At 39.9% G+C, this 21,074-nt stretch overlaps 1 protein-coding gene across 1 annotated transcript in view; it reads right to left on the bottom strand.

Moving 5' to 3' along the window:
• igsf5a (immunoglobulin superfamily, member 5a) overlaps nt 1-20,827 on the bottom strand; it is a 29,528-nt gene extending 8,701 nt beyond the window's left edge. Inside the window, exons 1-4 of the mRNA XM_061961709.1 lie at nt 20,774-20,827; nt 20,554-20,611; nt 13,106-13,417; nt 7,138-7,428 (exon numbers count right to left, since the gene is read on the bottom strand). Coding sequence (XP_061817693.1) covers nt 7,138-7,428; nt 13,106-13,417; nt 20,554-20,599 — 649 coding nt within the window. The 5' untranslated portion in view covers nt 20,600-20,611; nt 20,774-20,827. The remainder of the gene's footprint in view (nt 1-7,137; nt 7,429-13,105; nt 13,418-20,553; nt 20,612-20,773) is intronic.
• Between the last annotated feature and the right edge of the window lie 247 nt (nt 20,828-21,074).

Raw genomic sequence — 21,074 nt, 5'->3', positions numbered from 1 at the left:
CGCTATGTGCATGTCACGTACGTAACTTTGGGGACTTTGGGGAAATATATGTGCTGTATGAACTTTGGGGAGGTGAACGGTACTTTGGGCTGTGGGATTGAGTGTGTTGTGCAGGTGTTTGAGTTGTATTGGCGGGTTATATGGACGGGAGGGGGGAGGTGTTTGTTATGCGGGATTAATTTGTGGCATATTAAATATAAACCTGGTTGTGTTGCGGCTAATAGTTATATATGTCTTGTGTTTATTTACTGTTTTAGTCATTCCCAGCTGAATATCAGGTCCCACCCGCCTCTCACAGCATCTTCCCTATCTGAATCGCTCCCACTGCCCTCTAGTCCTTCACTCTCACTTTCCTCATCCACGAATCTTTCATCCTCGCTCAAATTAATGGGGAAATCGTCGCTTTCTCGGTCCGAATCGCTCTCGCTGCTGGTGGCCATGATTGTAAACAATGTGCAGATGTGAGGAGCTCCACAACCTGTGACGTCACGCTACTCGTCTGCTACTTCCGGTACAGGCAAGGCTTTTTTATCAGCGACCAAAAGTTGCGAACTTTATCGTCGATGTTCTCTACCAAATCCTTTCAGCAAAAATATGGCAATATCGCGAAATGATCAAGTATGACACATAGAATGGACCTGCTATCCTCGTTTGATTAAGAACATCACATTTCAGTAGGCCTTTAAGGAAAAAAAAACACTAGAGGGTTGGGATAGTATGGTATGGTATGGTATGGTATGGTATGGTATGGTATAGTAGACCAAACCAATCAGAGCACGCTGTTCAGTATACTGGCCACTGATTGGCTCAGCCTTACTATATTGAATTAAAGGAGTGTAAATGTGACTATATGCGGGTTATTTGTGTCTAGAGGGCTTTCATAATGTTAGAAACTGTAATTGGAAAGGTTTTTTTATGCTCCATTTATTAAATTTATTCCGTTTCTAATTCCAACTTTGCGTAATATCATCACCATGGTCAGGCAACCAATTAACGGCAATAAATGAGGGATCCCTGTATTCTGTTTGCCCGCATATCATTTTGCGGAATCGAGTGCTCCATACAAAGAATCCCAGATTTTGGTGACTCATTCTCTGTGCTTTTTAGATTGCGTACGATGGCAAAATAAATTTGGGAGTGCAAGCACTTTGAGAAACACAATTGAATTCAAGAAAAAACTCTGTCGTCACCAAAAAAAGTCATTATTATAGGTAAATGTTATGCCCCGGTGTAGTTTTGTGTGTTTTATTGTTCAGAGTCGTGTTTAAGGAGAGTATGGCCAACTAAACAACAGGAACCGTCCGTGTTTGCTACCAAGGTCGTGTGCATTGCGGTCGTTCTGACATTAGTTTTGCTGACACAATAAACCATAATAATTAGTCAGAATATAGTTTTAAACATACTCCAGCTCATAAACTTACAATAAACCATGCTTTTATTTTGTCAAAATATAATTTGTCTATCTGTGTTGGCCCTGCGATGAGGTGGCGACTTGTCCAGGGTGTACCCCGCCTTCCGCCCGATTGTAGCTGAGATAGGCTCCAGCGCCCCCCGCGACCCCAAAAGGGAATAAGCGGTAGAAAATGGATGGATGGATGGATAATTTTGCGGTTGTATTTGATGCACTCTACTGTATACATTACACTCATGCAGTAATTAGTGACCAGCAGGCTGTCTCATACGATTTAGCCAGCGCAAAAAACGTAAAATTATCTTCATTTTACCGAAGTCCTCATTAGCTTTTGACCAAAAATTATGGAGAAATTGTGACTTGTGATTGTAGTATGTCAACTGTGGTGGCTGCCTCCAATTTGTTAGGCTTGCTAGTGACAATTTGGTCATGTTTGTGTTTTCCTGTGTTTGTCATTTTATTTCCTGTCCAGTGCTCTTATTTATAGTTTCTACTTCCTGTGTTTTTGAATCAATTCCTGTCTTGGTCCCTCTCTGGGGACGTCTGGGATCCATTCCTGGGGAGGGCTATGAGTAGCTGTGAAGCTGAGGAGGCACAGCAACTTCCTGCTCCAGTGAGGTTATCCACGACCCCGCTTCCATGCCTCCCTGCTTGGATGACCTCTTCAGCGAAGTCGCTACCAGCGAACCTTCCTGCTTCGGTGAGGTCATCCACGATGCTACCATGTCTCCATGTAGGGATGACCTCAACAACGTCTCTACCAGTACTCCCTTCTGCTCCATTGAGTTCATCCAAAATGCAGACACAGTTCCGTCTTGTCCTAGAGATGCCGCCATCCTCTCCAGTGGGTCTGCAGTTGCCGCTATCCGCTCCGGTGGGTCTGCCGCAATCGCTGTCATCCTCTCTAGTGGGGGTGTTGCATTCGCCGCCATTCTCTCCAGTGGTTCTGCAGACACAGCCATCCGCTCCAGTGGGTCTGCCACAGTTGCCGCCATCCTCTCCAGTGGGTCTGCTACATTTGCCGCCATCCTCTCCAGTGGGTCTGCAGACGCAACAATCCTCTCCAGTGGGTCTGCAGACGCAACTATCCTCTCCAGCGGGTCTGCAGTCGCCGCCATCCTCTCCAGTGGGTCTGCCGCAGTCGTTGCCATCCTCGTCTCCAGTGGGTCTGCCGCAGCCGCCATCCGCAACTCCAGTGGGTCTGCTGCAGAAGCGCCTGTGGGGCGCTTTTCGTCCTTGCCTGCTGCAGAAGCGTCCGTCTGGCATTTATCTTCCTCCTCGATCGATGGACATCTTCTGCGCCAACAGCAGCAGCGCCTGGCACCTGGGAATGGACCTCTGCTGCTACTGGGGCGTTCATCCTGCGCTTCTCGTGCTCCCCTTCTCGTGTTCCACCCGCCCCGGATATCTGACTCTTTCCCGCTGGCTGCGGGGACACATGGCCTGGACTGTTGGCCGGCCCTTTGAGGCGAGGGCGCAGTTTGGCGACCCTCCGCCATTCCTCCCTCCACCCCCCCTTGGTTTTAACTTAAAACATCTGGTATCCGTCATAGGAAGGGGTGCTACTGTCAGTCCTTGCTACTGACAGTTTGGTCTTGTTTGTGTTTCCCTGTGTTTGGCGTTTTAATTCCTGTCCTGTGCTCCGATTTCTCGTTTCTACTTCCTGTGTTTTTGAATAATTTCCGGTCTTGGTGCTCTTGTTTTGTCAGTATTTCCTGTTTGGTCTCTGGGTTTTGAAGCACCTTTACTTTCTGTTTCATGTCTTACCAGCACACCTGGTTCTCATTAATTAGTTCTATTTAGTTCCACCTGGGTCCCTCCTGCTGTGCTGGATCATTATACTAGTTAGTTCCTGTGCACCTCCCTGTTGCCAATAAATATACTTTTACCTGCACTCCGTCTGGTATTTCCACTTCCTTGGGGGTAACGCTACAAGCAACGATCACCAAATCCTGACACAATTTGTAATCACTGTGCTTATGAATATTACAAATATTTTTAGTAATGAAGTGATGTAGTCCTCGCGCATGCATGGACCGACCTATTATGCAAAACCAACATATTTTGGTGAATTTGGGTTCCCTATAAGTCCACACAAATGGAGGAAATCTGAATATATTTATAAAACAATCTTGCCTTCCTCTATTTCCAAACGAGCTAATTGGAATGTGCACAACTTGTATGACATCAGCTGAAATCTCCATACATGGTAGAAATGTACCCGAAGAGTGTTGCGCAAGTCCACCATTTAAGTCAGACGGTGTAGTCAACAAGTTCATTTTTTTTCTATGCTCTTGCTGCGCGGCAGACTGGCTCCCATTCTCCGCATTTGCCATTTCTAATACAAAGTAGCATATAGATCTAACTTATATCTGTCATTTGGCTCGATATCGAAGAGCTAAAAACTACAACATGGGTGACGGAGCGAAGACGCAGTCGAAGCCAAGGCACTTACCGTATTTTTCGGAGTATAAGTCGCACCGGAGTATAAGTCGCACCTGCCGAAAATGCATAATAAAGAAGGAAAAAAAACATATATAAGTCGCACTGGAGCCCGGCCAAACTATGAAAAAAACTGTGACTTATAGTTAGAAAAATACGGTTAATATGACTGCCCACAAAATGGTGCATTCTAAAAAAATCGGTCAGAAACTGGTATGAAGATGCTTTGTAAAAACATAATCTATGCAAAATGTTAAACAAAGAACCACCATTACATGTTATGTAGACCATAAGGAAATGTTTTAAATGTATAAATATATCATGATTTGACCCCTTTAATGTCCAGATAAGGACATCTAGTTCACCTTGACTTCATCTCGTAACCACTGCAGAACCCCGTGAAAAGAGGCATCCATAACTGTACGCAAGCTCACACCTAAATTCATCAACTTTATGATTTGATACGTTGACATTGTTTAACACGAGTTTCCAACTTTGTAACAATATGCATAAGTCAGAAAAGGCGAATTTAATCATAGGTCCCTTTAAATGTACTTAACTGTCACATACGGATTGTAGAGGACATTTTGGGACAGCATGGTGGCCAGCTATTAAGTCGTCTGTTTTCATCGCAAAATTTCACAGTATTCTGGACATCTGTGTTGGTGAATCTTTTGCAATTTGTTCAATGAACAATGGAGACAGCAAAGAAGAAAGCTGTAGAAGGGAAGCGGTGTATTGCGGCCGACTGCAGCAACACAAACACAGCCGGTGTTTCATTGTTTACATTCCCGGAAGATGACAGTCAAGCTTTACCATTGGCCTGTAGAGAACTGGGACAACAGAGACTCTTACCAGGAGGACTTTGAGTTGGATGCGCAGACGCGGTACCGTCAGTACGCATGCAGCTGCGGCTTCCAAACATTTGATCGCTTGCCCGTACGTGCGTGCCGCTATGTGCATGTCACGTACGTAACTTTGGGGACTTTGGGAAAATATATGTGCTGTATGAACTTTGGGAAGGTGAACGGTACTTTGGGCTGTGGGATTGAGTGTGTTGTGCAGGTGTTTGAGTTGTATTGGCGGGTTATATGGACGGTAGGGGGGAGGTGTTTGTTATGCGGGATTAATTTGTGGCATATTAAATATAAACCTGGTTGTGTTGTGGCTAATAGTTATATATGTCTTGTGTTTATTTACTGTTTTAGTCATTCCCAGCTGAATATCAGGTCCCACCCGCCTCTCACAGCATCTTCCCTATCTGAATCGCTCCCACTGCCCTCTAGTCCTTCACTCTCACTTTTCACTGTATTTGGTGTCTGTTTTCATGCATACTTTACACGCGCTATCGCTATGTGGTCATGTTATCTAGGCTGACCATATTCTGAAATTGCAAAAAGAGGACACATACATACGTGCCAAGGCGGGCAGCACGCCAAGGCCGGGACTAGGTGAAAATTTGCCAATGATACTCGAACTTGCTTTATAAACAATATATTATGTTGGCGCTAGGAATTTTCAAAATGGGGTCCCAGGGACTCCATCAAGTCATAAAAATGGGGTACCTCAGTAAAGTTTTGGGGTCCCACTTTTTTGTAAGCGTTTTGAAAACAAATGATAAATGGATGCATTATCCTGTTATATCTCACATTCTATATTGTGTTTTGGAAAAAGGTTGTCATAAACATTACTTAAATTAAATTAAATTAAACATTCATTAAAAAAAATAATAAAAAAAGAAGTAGAAAATGGATGGATGGATGGAAAACCAATTTTTAAAAGTATGTTTTTGGGGTGGAGGAGTCTGATCTGGTGCAAGTTAGCTTGAAGCTAACAGCTAGCCTGTCTCCATCCTGGAACAATGTGGATCCAGCGGGAGATAAAAGTGAAGTTTCCATGGACTCACAAAGACTAAAACAAGTCATTTACTGGAAACTTGGCACAGGATGAAGTTAAAAAGGTTAACTTTACACTCACCTTAGTATTTACCATCAAGTCTTTCTTTTGACAGCACCTCGCGCTAAACTTGTCCCAGTGCAAACTGAGGAAGTGTTTGTCATTGACAAAACTTTCGGCCAATCAAAATTTACGACCAATAAAAACGCAATAAACGGGGACGGAAATGTGACCCGGCAAATATAAACAAAACAAAACACTGGCGGAAAGCAATAATCGAGACAATAAAAAAACAAGCAAGCCGGGCGGTAGGTAAAAATAAGAAAAAAAGTCCTTTTTGATTTCAATGCTTAAAAAGACACAAAAAGTGCGGTAACACCAACACTGCTTGACAGTATAACAAAATAAGTCACACTTATATTCTGTAACTGTGTGGAATGCTAAAACGTCCTCTGCTGCGTTTACAATGTCTTCTCCTTTTCCAGGTCGCACAAAAGTACTCTGTTAATTTAGCAGACAAGCTCTCGCCCTGCACAGCTGTTTTGTGCTTTGTGTCGATATGGGCTTGTAGATCTTTGGCCCCTTTATTTGCCACAGATACATACGTTCCTGCTTTGCACACAGTGCATTCTGCTTCCCATGTGTCACGGCCAGGACGAAAACACGAATACTTTTTCCACATATCATCCGTGAAGTTGCATTTACGTTTCGGCATTTCTTGTTTTCATGTCTGTTTCTCCACTCACTAGCTCTCTCGCTTTCTGTCTCTGTCCCTCCCTCACAAATGTCTCTGCGTGCGCGCACCTTCACAGTTTGTTTTATTTAACCCCTTAACTTAACCCTGGACGTACATTGAAAATACACGCAACCTTACTCAAAATGCCGGACATTTGAGGCATTTAAGAAACCCCGCCCGGACACCCCGGATACCCCCGCAAAAGAGGACATGTCCGGGGAAAAGAGGATGTATGGTCAGCCTACGTTATCGTCATTGGCGTTGGACTAATATGCTGACAAGTGTTTGTTCCAACGCGATTAGCTATTATTGTTGTGTTGTTTCAGTTTCACATAATCCTCAGTAAATTGCTGAAAACCTTCAACATTATTGAGAATGTTTAGCTCATTGGAGAGCTAGCTTCAGCAGCCAGTCGGTCCATGACAATAAAAGTGATGTTAAATGTTTATTTATACATTTCTTTCATCATGTATATGTATTTCAAATTGCTGTCTGCATGTAAAACTATAATTATCTTCTATAATATGTGTTTTGTTTTCATATTTTTGGGTGTCACAGTTTTAGCCGTGGCAGCTGATAAATAAGTTTAGAGTATAAGACAAGTCTAAAGTACTACAACACAGTGATAAAGTTAAATTAATTCATTTCTTACCAACCAAAACATGGACAGAGCTGGCTAGTGGGTTTGTGAGCGTCTGTAGTGTTGCCCAACACACCAATGTAGAATCTTTGACAGCTTGGAACTTCAGTACACTGGAGGAATTGAAGGAATCTCCGTGGGTCACGTTTGTGCTGTTTGTTGGACCACTGTCCACTGTGTCACCATTTAGGGTCCATCTGATCTCAGGTATCGGGAACCAAGCTGATGTCTCGCAGTGGATCTCAACCTCCTGGTCCTGGACTACTGTCATGTTCCCTTCCTTGATCTGAACTGTTCCGCTCTCTAAAACAAAGGGAAAGATGATAAGTGTGGCTAAGAATATTTTTGACCTGATTCACCTTACTAACAACATGCATCCGTATTTTCTATATAATTGTATTTATTCTATTATCATTCTGGTTTCATATGAAGTTGTCAAAAGTATCAAAACTTCGAAACTCCGCTTCACAACACACCTCATATGCGCCTGCTTTGCCAGAGAATAAGATGTAGAAAAAATGATTTGTGATGCACTTTGTTACGGCCCCCGGCCGTTATGTTTGTATTTGATGTGTGGTCATTACTTTTTGTATAGAGTGTGACTTCTTGACTCTGCAAGGATCTTTCCCCCTCTCTAGGACCCGCCTCCAGCCACCACCCATCCGCCCAGCGCACCTGCATCTGATTGGACTGATGATCACATCCCCTTTAAGAGGCCTTCGCTTCAGCCGCTCGGCAGAGTTGATACTGAGCAGTGTGTCTGCTCACGCGTTCTCTCGTGGGAAACGCTGGGTTAGAGACCTTAGTTGTGATCCGTCTGATAGCAGTGTGTTCTTGCTGTGTTACAGCATTATTTTTAGTTTGCACATTGTTCACTCTTTGTTTTGTAATTAGAAGTCATCTTAGACCAGTGGTTCTTAACCTGGGTTCGATCGAACCCTAGGGGTTCGGTGAGTCGGCCTCAGGGGTTCGGCGAAGCCTCCACCACGGAGGTCAAGACACACCCGACTCATCTTGTAAATAACAACTTTTCCCTATCAGCGTATTATGGATACCCCCAAACAATGTTCCCTCTAATTTTCCATATGCGTGAGCAAACGCAAAAACTCCTTGAGCATTCAGTGGAGCACATGTGAGCGACGTCAGACGTGCAAATGCACTGTGGCCACTCCAGCAGCACACCTGTCCCAAACCTGACTAAATAACAAGTTAAATGTTTTATTATTATAATCAAATGACAGCAGTCATTTCCATGAGATTATTTTCTAATATAAGTGTTTAGGCCCACTTACAATAACAATAACAAAACATATTGTTTTTTCAGGAGCTGTGTACTAGTTTTGTATGTCTGGGTGGGGGTCCTCCTTTGGAAATAATTTGTAGCCCTTTCAGATATTGCATTTAGTTCCCACTTAAACATTCACATGTTGCACAATGAGATGCAAACATGAGATCATGTGTACATTCCTGTAACTTTCTGTTTGTAAAATATATCTTTATTAGTTTTTCTTTAATATAATAACATAATTTCATGATTAATATTTATAAATTAAGATTAAATTAAGAAAAAATATATTTTATTTTTCACTAAAGAAGGGTTCGGTGAATAAGCATATGAAACTGGTGGGGTTCGGTACCTCCTAAAAGGTTAAGAACCACTGTCTTAGAAGGAGCAGTAGGGGTAAACTGCCATCTTCTTTTCCACCTTTTTATCCTGTTTTTCTGTCAAATAGTGAGTTTAGAAGCTTGTATTTTTGTTATTTTTCCTCCCAGGGCAGGGACTGGTTGAGTGGTAGGATGTTTTGTTTGTTATTTTGGCCTTAGTTTACCCTGAAGTTCAGCTCACCTATGTGACTGTGTTTTGTTTTGTTTGTGTTTATGGCCTGTGTGCCTTCTCTCTTATGTAAAAAATAAACATTTGTTTATTTTCAATTGCCAGTTTTTCTGTCTTTTATGTTGTGCCTCGGTTCCCCTAGACCGGGTCATAATAACTTTATCCACCTAATCATTATATTTAGCGAGTAGAGGTACATATTAAAAGGGAAAGAGAGGCGTATCTTATGTCATACTTTTATTAAGTAATCAAATACAAGCAGTAACAAAACTATTCGCTACGCCAATGAGAGCAGAGATCCGCCACCACAAGCCCAGGGAGTGTGCATTACCACAGCGTGCAGATAACCTCCAGAAGAGTGCAACCCAACGTTTATCACTTCCATAAATGCTAAGAAAACCCAGCTTGGAGACACTCTTCTGTTGTTTGGCAAAACTCTGAACACCACACCTGAATTACTTAGTTCACCAGGAAGGCAAAGTGTGGCCTGGGGGCCATTTGCTGAACGAACCTCTTTTTTTATGGTCCTGCAGTAGTTGGTAGAAATTAAATTTAAAAATTGAGCAAAAAAGCACTAGAAAAATGAGGAAGGGCGGAAATGTTGATACCAATAACAAAAAGCAAACCCAAAAAGATATTTCAATATATGTTTTAGTGTTTATTTGGCCTATTTCATTACAAATGACATGATGATGTCACACTACCAGTATATTGAAAGAATATTAAGAACAATATTGTTTTTTTATTGTGCTTTAAAGGTTCCACGCCACTGCTGTACTTCTTAAAATTTAAAATAGTTGACTATGGTTATTTATGATCATATTCATAAGCACAGAATTGTTTGTTTTGATACAGTATACTAGGAAGTTATAGAGCGCTGCTGTTCTTTTTTTAAATGTACTGTTACCTCTTGGCAGCTGAAAGTTGTGCAAAATGATGTTGAAGCACAGTGATCTTAAATACTTGACTTTTTGAGAGAAAAAAAAGTGAATTTAAAAGTACATGCTATTCGTTCTTATTTTCATCGTGGAATATTCATAGGTATCGACGACTGAAATTCTGCTATTGTGACAATACTCGTTTCATATTTTCCTGACTATCACTGTAAAAAGTGGTCTCGGGACCAGCACAGTTCCATGCACGTGCCCATACGAGCTTTTTTTTTTTGTCCATTTTGTTTTGAGTAGTTTAAAAAAGCATAATGATTAATAAACAAACATTTGTGGTAGTGCAGCTACCAATTATTTTAGTAATTGATATTGATCAGTTTGTTCGATTAATCGAGTAAAAACACATTTTATAACCTCAATGTTAGGTAAAAAAGTTAAAATAAACATTTATTCTGTTTGCCAGAACATTCATTCTTTCTTGCAATAAATGCGCATCATAAACATTGAAATTGCACTCTAAACATATGTGCATTAATAAAAAACATTAAAAAAATTAAAACCTCTACTGATCACTGATCTCTTATGTTTGCTCCATTGCAACGGCCGTGCGTAAACTCTGTCCACAATTAAAGTTCCGGACACCCACATGTTATCAATGTTAATTAGTAATGTCAGGCTTCTCACTGACAGTTTGGTTGTGTTTGAGTTTTTCCTCTGTTTGTGTTGTATTTCCTGGCAGCGTTCTTATTTTGATTCCTTTTCCTGCACGTCTCCCTGAGCGCTTGTTTCCCTCACCTGTACCTGATTGGCAGTCTGGCACACCTGGTGGCAATTGCCTATCAGGCCACTATTTTATACCTGCCTCGCCCTCCAGTCAGCGGTAGAGTATTGTTTGCTGGTTCCTGATAGCTATTTGCAATTTGCTGTCTCCTAGCTCCTTGTTTCTTGGTTTCCTGTTAGCTGTTTCCAGTTTTCCTGTTTGCTGGTTCCTGATTCCTGTTTTCCTGCGTTTTCTTTTGGACATTAAATCATGTTTCCTTACATTCAGCCTGCCGTCTCTGCATCTTGGGGTTCGTCACCACCAATACGTGACAAGTAGTGATGGGTTGATGAGGCGTTATGAAGCGTTTCGACACATTGCAAAACTGTATTGATACTGTGTCGATACTGTGTCACTAAATACTGACATCTGCTGGACATTACAAATCCCTACAGGCAACCTATGGACCGACTCAACTGACACAGATTTTATGACCTAGTACAGGGGTCACCAACGCGGTGCCCGCGGGCACCAGGTCGCCCGTAAGGACCAGATGAGTCGCCCGCTGGTCTGTTCTAAAAATAGCTCAAATAGCAGCACTTACCAGTGAGCTGCCTCTATTTTTTAAATTTTATTTATTTACTAGCAAGCTGGTCTCGCTTTGCTCGACATTTTTAATTCTAAGAGAGACAAAACTCAAATAGAATTTGAAAATCCAAGAAAATATTTTAAAGACTTGGTCTTCACTAACTGACAAAGAAACAGATAACAGATTTGGTGTCCAGTTCAAAGTGTGACATGATTTATTTAAAAATTTGAGAGTTGACTTTTGTATTTTACATGAGTTATTATTTGTACAAACATGGTGCAAAGTAATTCATGATTTGTTAAAAAAATGTTAGTGGCTAGCTAGTTAAAATGGGATATTGTGATTTCACAAGACTGTCTTAGAAGTGATCATTTGAAAATGTTCAATTTGAAAAATGTGCACTGAGAGAAAATATAAAAATAAAGTGTTGCATATTGATATTTATCTGTTTCTATATATATTTATTGTGAGAAATCATTAAGATGATCAGTGTTTCCACAAAGATAAATATAATTAATTATTAATAATAACATTGAGTTAAAGGTAAATTGAGAAAATTGGCTATTTCTGGCAATTTATTTAAGTGTGTATCAAACTGGTAGCCCCTGCGATGAGGTGGCGACTTGTCCAGGGTGTACCCCGCCTTCCGCCCGATTGTAGCTGAGATAGGCTCCAGCACCCCCCGCGACCCCAAAGGGAATAAGCGGTAGAAAATGGATGGATGGAAACTGGTAGCCCTTTGCATTAATCAGTACCCAAGAAGTAGCTCTTGGTTTCAAAAAGGTTGGTGACCCCTGACCTAGTATATACAATAATATAAACCAAGTCATTGTATTTCATTTAGGATTATTTCATATCTTCATTTAAATAAAAATATAGTTTTATCTTTTTTAGATACAGTCAATAAATAATGTGAACATGTATCATAACATGGCAATCTAAGAGAACGTGTTGTGAATGAGGATGCTTGTGGACTGGGAATTTTTATTTTTATTTTTTTACACATTTTTATTTAAAAAAAACAGTTTTTCCAACGTTTTAAATTTTAGATGTATTTCTCCGGCTGTAGAAAAGACCCGCTCACAGGGCACAGAGGGAGGCGTCAGTGCGACACAGTTCGCGTATCGGTCACGTGACCGAAACAGCCCAATGATCGGTCACGTGACTTTCTAAAAGTGGTACGCGCACCGACACAGGGTTTTGCTCTATGAGCTCGACGCATGCGCCGATGCATCGGTGTTGCCGGACCCATCACTAGTGACAAGTAACACTCATTAAACTGTTAATAGAACAGATTATGAATCAAATATGTTTTTCTAATCAATTAAGCCCTAAACATCTGCATGCAAATTGTCCAGTCCCATGTTAATCGTATAAAAAACATGAAAAAGATCTGCCTCAGGTACATTTATTTAAGATAAACAAACGTCTATCTTTCTGCAATTAATTACGAGTTGACAAGGGACAACATGTAATTAATTACCATTAAAAATTGTATTGGTTTGACAGCCCTTATGATAATCCGAATTCAACTTTGACTACATTAATATACGTATGGTAATAAAGATTTCTTTTTTTTAATTTTATTGAGGTATTTAATATTTATTTGCTTACTATGGTATATTATTTATTATTTATTTGTTCACTGTTCTGTTACAGAGAACAAGGAAATGAGATACAATTGCTATGGTATGAAAAGGGGCAGGATTAAATAAGCTCTGCTTCTTCCTACTCCTTTTCGGACTTGCTGTAATGAAACAACTGGAAATATGTGATGCATTACATTGTATCGAAATAAACTGAAACTGAACTGAACTGAACTTGTATTACTATTCAATTATTGCGTTCTAACTGTACTGTACTGTCTCTTTGTGCCTGAATGATACATTAGATGTTGAGTCATTTACCTTGTACCTGCAGCTGTACAGTCTTGAATCCATAGTCTCCCTGAACGGTGCAGGTGACCGGACCAGCCTCTGCACGCGTGGTGTTGTGGATGGTGAACGACACACAGCCGGTGTCCACGCTGGAGCAGAACGAGGCAGAAAACTGTTCGGAGGACGAAGTTATGTTACCACTTCTGGGAACGGTGAGGACCAGAAAACCTTGGACGGTCCACGTCATGATTGCCCACGTTCCCTGGACTGTTGCAGTGAATTGTGCGTCAGAGCCTGTCAGAACCGTGGCAACGAGAGGATCCACCTGGAACTGTCCCATCACTGAATATACAAGGACAATATGGCAAGTGAGGACAATACGTAAGAACATCGGGAGCCTTCCTCTTCTAATGCGAAAGAAGAAGAACAGTAATGCAATACTTCTTTGATTGAAAATGTTGAATAAATCATTTTTCAAGACAAAGCAGACTAATTATTAGGGGTGTTCGGCCCCGATATTGATATCGTGTATCAGTGATTCTCAAACAGTGGTACGCAAAAAATGACATTCTTTAGTACAACAAAAGAAAACACTCACAGGGGAGTGGCAGAATAAGCAACTGACCAATACAGTCTGCAGGGATACAGTCCGTAAGCACTCATGATTGTATTCTTTTATGACAAAAAAATAAATAAATAACCCCCCCGGTCCATGGACAAATTTTCAAGCGTTGACCGGTCCGCAGTTATAAAAAGGTTGGGGACCACTGCCGTAAGGGACAAGCGGTAGAAAATGGATGGATGGATGGATGATCAAAACAAAGTCCATATTCCAGAATAACCCAACAGAATCTAACTATGTATTACTCTTGTGAATCCTTCCTGTACTCAAAGTCCTCCGAGAATTAGGCCCTGTTTCTGTAAACATTACCAAAAACTACATAAAAGTAGTTTTGAGAAAATAGAGATATCGATCACTCGTGTGGCTCATATAGTGATATTACCCTTGTAGTGGACACCGTGGATCGATCCTCCTCGTACTGTGACGTGTACAGACTGTGAGAATGCTGTCACACCAAAAGTTGTTATATTATCCTGTTTCTAAATCTTACCAATCTACTTGTTCTTAATATCTACTTACTTTTCTTTATCTACACTTCTTAAACTTTACCAAGCACTTATTTCTTAGTGTTGTTTCAAGCTAGTTTAGCGACTAGTTTAGCTATTAGCATGCTTGCTCCTGGCTTGTTCTCTGTGTCTGTTTAGCCTCCTAACACTTAATGCTGCCTTTAAGTCAACGTGAAAAGTGTTTATGGTGACATCTAGTGGCCACAATAGTTCATTACGTTAAGCTCAAGAGTAGATGCGGTGAGTTGAATGTTGCAGAAACATTTGTTTCTGGACACTCTCTAATACGCTTTTTTTGTTTGTGTAAATAATATATATCTTTAATTATTTGATACTTGTTTATATTGACAAATGTCATGTTTTAGACTGCAATGTTCATACTTGCCAACTCTCCCGGATTTTCCGGGAGACTCCCGAAATTCAGCGCCTCTCCCGAAAACCTCCCGGGACAAATTTTCTCCCGAAAATCTCCCGAAATTCAGGCGGAGCTGGAGGCCACGCCCCCTCCAGCTCCATGCGGACCTGAGTGACGTGTCGACAGCCTGTTAACAACATTGCCGTAAACAGCAATGTTGTGACACTTTTAAACAGGACAATACTGCCATCTACTGTACATGCATATGTGACCCACCCATAATGTGTCACATTTTTGTGTTGATTTATTTATTTTATTTTGTGGTTTGAATTCGTTTTTGGAGCTGTCATTCCACATTTATCAGTATTCACATTGGGCAGTAGGGCGTTTCTTCCCAATTGAATGCTATCACCTGCAGACTGGAAGTGTCTTGTCATTCTGATGAGAGCGACCAGTCTGTGAACAATTGAAACGTCCTGTGTGCTTTTTCCTCCTGTATAACAGGTTAGTTTTGGTGAATCAACTCACTGAATAATATCCATGTGATCTTTATAAGTTTAAGTACACATTCTGATGGTGGAGCCTAACTCTAAAGTGTTTGTGAGTTGTAGTTTGTATTTGTGAATGAATCCAGTGCACAGCTGCAGTAATCAATACAAAAAGGCGACGTGAGTGCGCAATGTTTATATAGGAACTTCTGATCCTAATTCAGACTCCCAAATTTGAGCTCCCGTTTTCTTATTGATTTTATAATGTATATTTGTATAATGTGTGTGTTCTGAAATAGTGACAGAGAATAGAACAAGTATGGCCAATTCAACCCTTAACTCAACAATGAGTAGATGAGTGTTATGTGTGTGTATATGTGTAAATAAATGAACACTGAAATTCAAGTATTTATTTATATATATATATATATATATATATATATATATATATATATATATATATATATATATATATGTAATAAAATATATATATATATATATATATATATATAGCTAGAATTCACTGAAAGTCAAGTATTTCTTATATATATATATATATATATATATATATATATATATATATATATATATATATATATGTATATATCTTAACCACGCCCCCAACCACGCCCCCCGCCCCACCCCCGACCACGACCCCACCCCCGAAATCGGAGGTCTCAAGGTTGGCAAGTATGGCAATGTTGTTCACTTAAGGACACTTATTACATATGTCTAGCCTGTGCTCAGCGGCTTGGCTGCTAGCTCAATAGACTAGCCAATATATACATATATATAGCTTTTTTTTTTAATTATTATTAAATAAAAAAGTGAATCAAAGGCAAAACAGAAGAAAGAGTCACAGACATCCATCAGTGGTCACCTTTGGGTATTCTTTGCATCATTCAAAACAAAAAGGAATGTGAGGCATTTGCATGTTTGCTCAAGGCCTGCAAATATTTAATTTGTTATATTTGACAACTGAAACTCAAACAGTTTGGATTACATGTGTTATGTGAAGATCATTGGACCTAGAAAAAAGTCATTTAGTGCTACTTTTTGTGCCTGAAGAAAAACGTTGTGCTGAGTGTGACCCCTGACTCTCAAACGATCTTTGTGTTTGGATCAGGCGATACTGTTGTCACTTTGCGGCAGAGGTGGGACCAAGTCATTGTTTTGCAAGTCACAAGTAAGTCTCAAGTCTTTGCCCTCAAGTCCGAGTCAAGTCCCGAGTCAAGACAGGCAAGCCCCGAGTCAAGTCCAAAGTCAAGACTGGAAAGTCTCAAGTCAAGTCCTAAGTCCTGCATTTTGAGTTTCGAGTCCTTTCAAGTCCTTTTAACCACAGACTAATATATTAACACAGATTGTGTATGCTTTTCAAACGCTGTATTTATTTATTAAAACAAGTGCATTTTAAATTGCAGGAAAGAAAATTGTGCTGACATTGCACTTCATAATAGCACTATTAACCAGTCATTTTAAACATTAACTCATTCCTTTACAGAACAAACACATTGAAAAATAAAGTGCAAATGTACTTATTTGTACAAAAGTGTTAACATTGAAAAAACATGACATATACGTGAACATAACAAAAAAGTTGTACTTTTTATATGTCAGTGCCCTATGCTGCATTGCATTTGCAAAAGACCAAATTAGCCAAGAGTCTGTCAGTCATTTGTGCACGATGGGGGCGTAGTATGATGCCACCATGGCTGAAAACTCGCTCCACTGGAGCACTGGAGGCAGGCACTGCCAAGACTCTCATGGCCACTCGGAACAGTGAAGGAAGAGTCTTCATGTTCAATGCCCAGAACAAAAGGGGGGAGAGAGTTTTTTTGGGTTGGTGCACTACTTGTAAGTGTATCTTGTGTTTTTTATGTTGATTTAATTAAAAAAAGAAAATATATATATATATATTTCTTGTGCGGCCCGATACCAATCGATCCACGGACCAGTAGCGGGCCGCGGCCCGGTGGTTGGGGACCACTGAGGTAAACAACCAACAGTATGTCAGAAAGCTAGCTAAAACGGTACACATATTCATAATATAGTATACATTTTAACTGACCTTTATTTTACTATTTTTGTCTTTTTTTAGGTGGCTAAAATACGCGGTGCTGCTGACCGCCGTCTAACGTTACGTGTGATATATTGACTAACGTAACCCTGCTTAAAAAAAAATCACTGAACAAAAAGTATGAATAAGGTAGTGAACTGCAACAGATTACTGTGTTTGCAATAACGTTATAACGTTAGCAATGAGTTTACAGCCTCACTGATTTAACTACACAGCAAATAAAAGTCACGTTACTTAGCCAATAAACGTTATCTTACATTCAAAACTTACCGTTCTTTGTGCAACTTCAAATGACGGACGAAGTTGGAAGTTGTTGCCTCTCCATCAGTAATTTTCGAACCGCATGTGTTGCATACTGCAAACCGTTTTGTGTTGACCACCTCGTAATTTTTATACCCAAACGAAATTATTTTAGGTATCATTTTTTGTTCACTGGCGTGTGGTTTGGACATGTCTTCTTCGTTGGTTGTCCTGCAATTTGATTGGATGAATGCTGTGTGATGAAAACAAAGTAGATCTAATTTGATTGGCTGTTGTACTGACAGCACACCAGCTGACACACGCAACGCTGATAGACAAGTACACAATGAAAAATACGGAGCGCTCCCGAATAACTTTTTCATCTTTGGGTTTTGGGGAAAGTAGCAAGTCATGTCAAGTCATGTCAATTCAAAAGGCTCAAGTCCAAGTGAAGTCACAAGTCATTGATGTTAAAGTCTAAGTCGAGTTGCAAGTCTTTTTACATTTTGTCAAGTCGAGTCTAAAGTCATCAAATTCATGACTCGAGTCTGACTCGAGTCCAAGTCATGTGACTCGAGTCCACACCTCTGCTTTGCGGAGAACAACACTGAAGGTAACAATTATGGTAACAATTGGCTGCACAACGTCACCAGGTGGGGCTGAGAATTGATCAAGAGGATTGATGAAGGTGGTGTTGACTTATATTACAATCTATATCAATGTGACTAAAGTGCGGCCTGTTTTTACTAAATCTACAGTGCCACCGGAAAGTATTCACAGCGCTTCACTTTTTCCACATGTTGTTTGTTATGTTACAGCCTTATTCCAAAATGCAATACATTTATTTTTGTCCTCAAAATTCAATGACAATATAAATTGGCAAATTTATTAAAAAGAAAAGTATTCCCAGCCTTTGCTCAATACTTTGTTGATGCACCTTTGGCGGCAATTACAGCCTCAGGTCTTTTGAATACGATGCCACAAGCTTGGACCTATTTTGGGGCAGCTTTGCCGATTTGTCTTTGCAGCACTACTCAAGCTCCATCAGGTCGGTCGCGAAGTGTTGGTTTTCATCCAGGATGTTTTTGTACATTGCTACATTCATCTTTCTCTCTATCTTGACAAGTCTCCCCATCCCCACAGCATGATGCTGCCACCACCATGCCTCACTGTAAGAATGGTATTGGCCTTGGTTTCCTCCAAATATGACACCTGGCATTCATGCCAAATAATTCAATCTTTGTATCATCAGACCAGATCATTTTTTGGCAAACTTTTTACTAAAAAATGGCTTCTGTCTGGCCACTCTACCATACAGGCCTGATTAGTGGATTGCTGCACAGATTGTTGTCCTTCTGGAAGGTTCTCCTCTCTCCACAGAGGAATGCTGTAGCTCTGACGGAGGGACCATCGAGTTCTTGGTCACCTACCTGACTAGACTATGATGAATGCAGCAATTTACAGAAACATCCTGGGTGAAAACCTGATAGAGCTTGAGAGGTGCTGCAAAGAGGAATGGGTGAAACTGCCCAAAGATGGGTGTGCCAAGCTAATGGCATCGTATTCAAAAAGACTTGAGGCTGTAATTGCTGCCAAAGGTGCATCAACAAAGTATTGAGCAAGGGTCTGAATACTTATCTACATGTGATTTCTTAGTTTTGACAAATTTGTTAAATGTTTTTAAAAAAAAATGTAACATTGTCATTATGGGGTATTGTCTATAGAATTTTAAGGACAGAAATGAAGTTATTTAAAGTTTATTTAAAACCTGCCCATTGTTTTTTTAACTTTATATTGCTAACTAATAAACCCCAGTAAATATATAACCTCCTGGTGGAGGTAATTATTCAAAGGATAAATGAAATTGCCATTTTGTTTGTTTTACCCTACCAAACAGCTGCAAGAGTATATATAATATATCAGTATATATTATATACTGTATTTATAATATGTAAATATTACATATATGTTATATTTTATATTATTGCTACTATGGTACATTTTTAGTCTACTTTATACCTTTTTGTTTTCGCCCTCTTTTTGTGCTGCTGTGTGCACGATCCTTTCCATCCCTATCCTTTCCATCCTATGTAACTGAACTACTGTGTGGAACACTTTCCCTTGTGGATCAATAAAGTTTGTCTAAGTCTAAGAGGGTTCACTCTTTGTGGAATCAATCAAACAGAGTGAATCCTCTTGTCAGTCATCAACTGTCTTTGTCTCTGTGGGTGGATGCAGGGCCGATGTCATATAAACACACAGAAAATGCGAGCGGTGTAACTTAAAGTGACATTTTAGAAATGTTCCGGATCACGCTTAAAATGAAATCCCTTGTTCCTGATGTCATTACTGACATTTCATGAAAGTCTAATCAAAATGTTTTAGTTATGTTCCTTACAAACACATTGTCAAATGTATAACAATGTATAACAAAATAAAAAAAGGGGAAAGAAAACAGCAAACAGGAGCAATGTTGATGCTAATAGCACAAAGCAGACATGTAGGCTATTTTTTTATCTATATATTGGGTTTGAAATTAAGAAATATTAAAATGAGCATTCATTGATTTTTCAGTTGAAAATGTGGATCTTTATGCTTTCAACCCACTCAGTCTTTTGTCTTTGAGGTTATAATTTCCAATGTATACCATTAACATCATTTTACTTATGAACAGTGACAGCAGTTACATTTGCTTTTCTTTATGAAAGTATACCTCCGTTTTCATACGCCCATCAAAGTTTGCCTTATTTTTCGTATACAGTACCAATTATAATTGTACAGCTGAACATTGTACTAGTTCACTAGCACAATCGAGTGTCCAAACAAAGACTCCCATGCATTGGTGACTCACTATTAATTTCAAAAGAGAACTTGTAGAAAAACAGATTTTTGCAAAACTATAATTATTGTCTATAAAAATTGTTTTGTGATGATATTTTTGGGTGTCCTATATTGGATTTACATGATTTTTTTATGGGAACTTATTGGAACAGATAATGAAAAATCGAGGCACTGCTGTAGTTTTTCATTAAAAGCTTAATGGATATTTTTGGATGGATGGATGACTGAATCCTAAAATAACTACAAACCACGGATGCAGAAAGGAGCAAAAACTAGCTTTGCCAAAATAGTTTATAAATGACAACACTGTAAAAACCATTTAATATTTTTCCCGTCATGCAATACTGACCTCCAGATGTGCACAGCATTAGCCAGATGCAATAATTAATGTCCATGTTATTAAAATCCTGAAAGATAAAAAGAGGAAAACTCTGCTTATTAACCAAAACAATTAATCTGTGAGTGAAAACAACTGTGTGAACATATTGATTCCTCCACTCTAGAAATGCCAGTGCTGGAAAATAGCTTTTTAGAAACGATATACACAGACATAATGTAAATTACTGTACCTGAGAAGTATCTCCAAAGAGTTGCTATCCGTTCCACTGCAATGTGCCATTTCCTGAACGAGCAGGTGAGCGAGAGGACTCCACCTGTGTGTAAAACTGTCGCTGGGTGCAAAGTTCATTCAGGGCCATTAAAGCACCAATCCTTATCTCGCCCCTAGCACGATCAAAATAGACTGAAGTGTAGCAGGGAGCGGGACATTTCCTTCAGAGCATAGTGAGATTGAGTCTATGACATAAGGGTGTGGCTCGCTAACTTGGTGAAGCAGTTGGAGGGTAGCACTACTACTCTGCACCACACTGA

This window comes from Nerophis lumbriciformis, linkage group LG09 (genome assembly GCF_033978685.3).
Source record: "Nerophis lumbriciformis linkage group LG09, RoL_Nlum_v2.1, whole genome shotgun sequence".
Classification (NCBI taxonomy): Eukaryota; Metazoa; Chordata; class Actinopteri; order Syngnathiformes; family Syngnathidae; genus Nerophis; species Nerophis lumbriciformis.
This window is presented reverse-complemented; position numbering and strand designations above follow the sequence as displayed.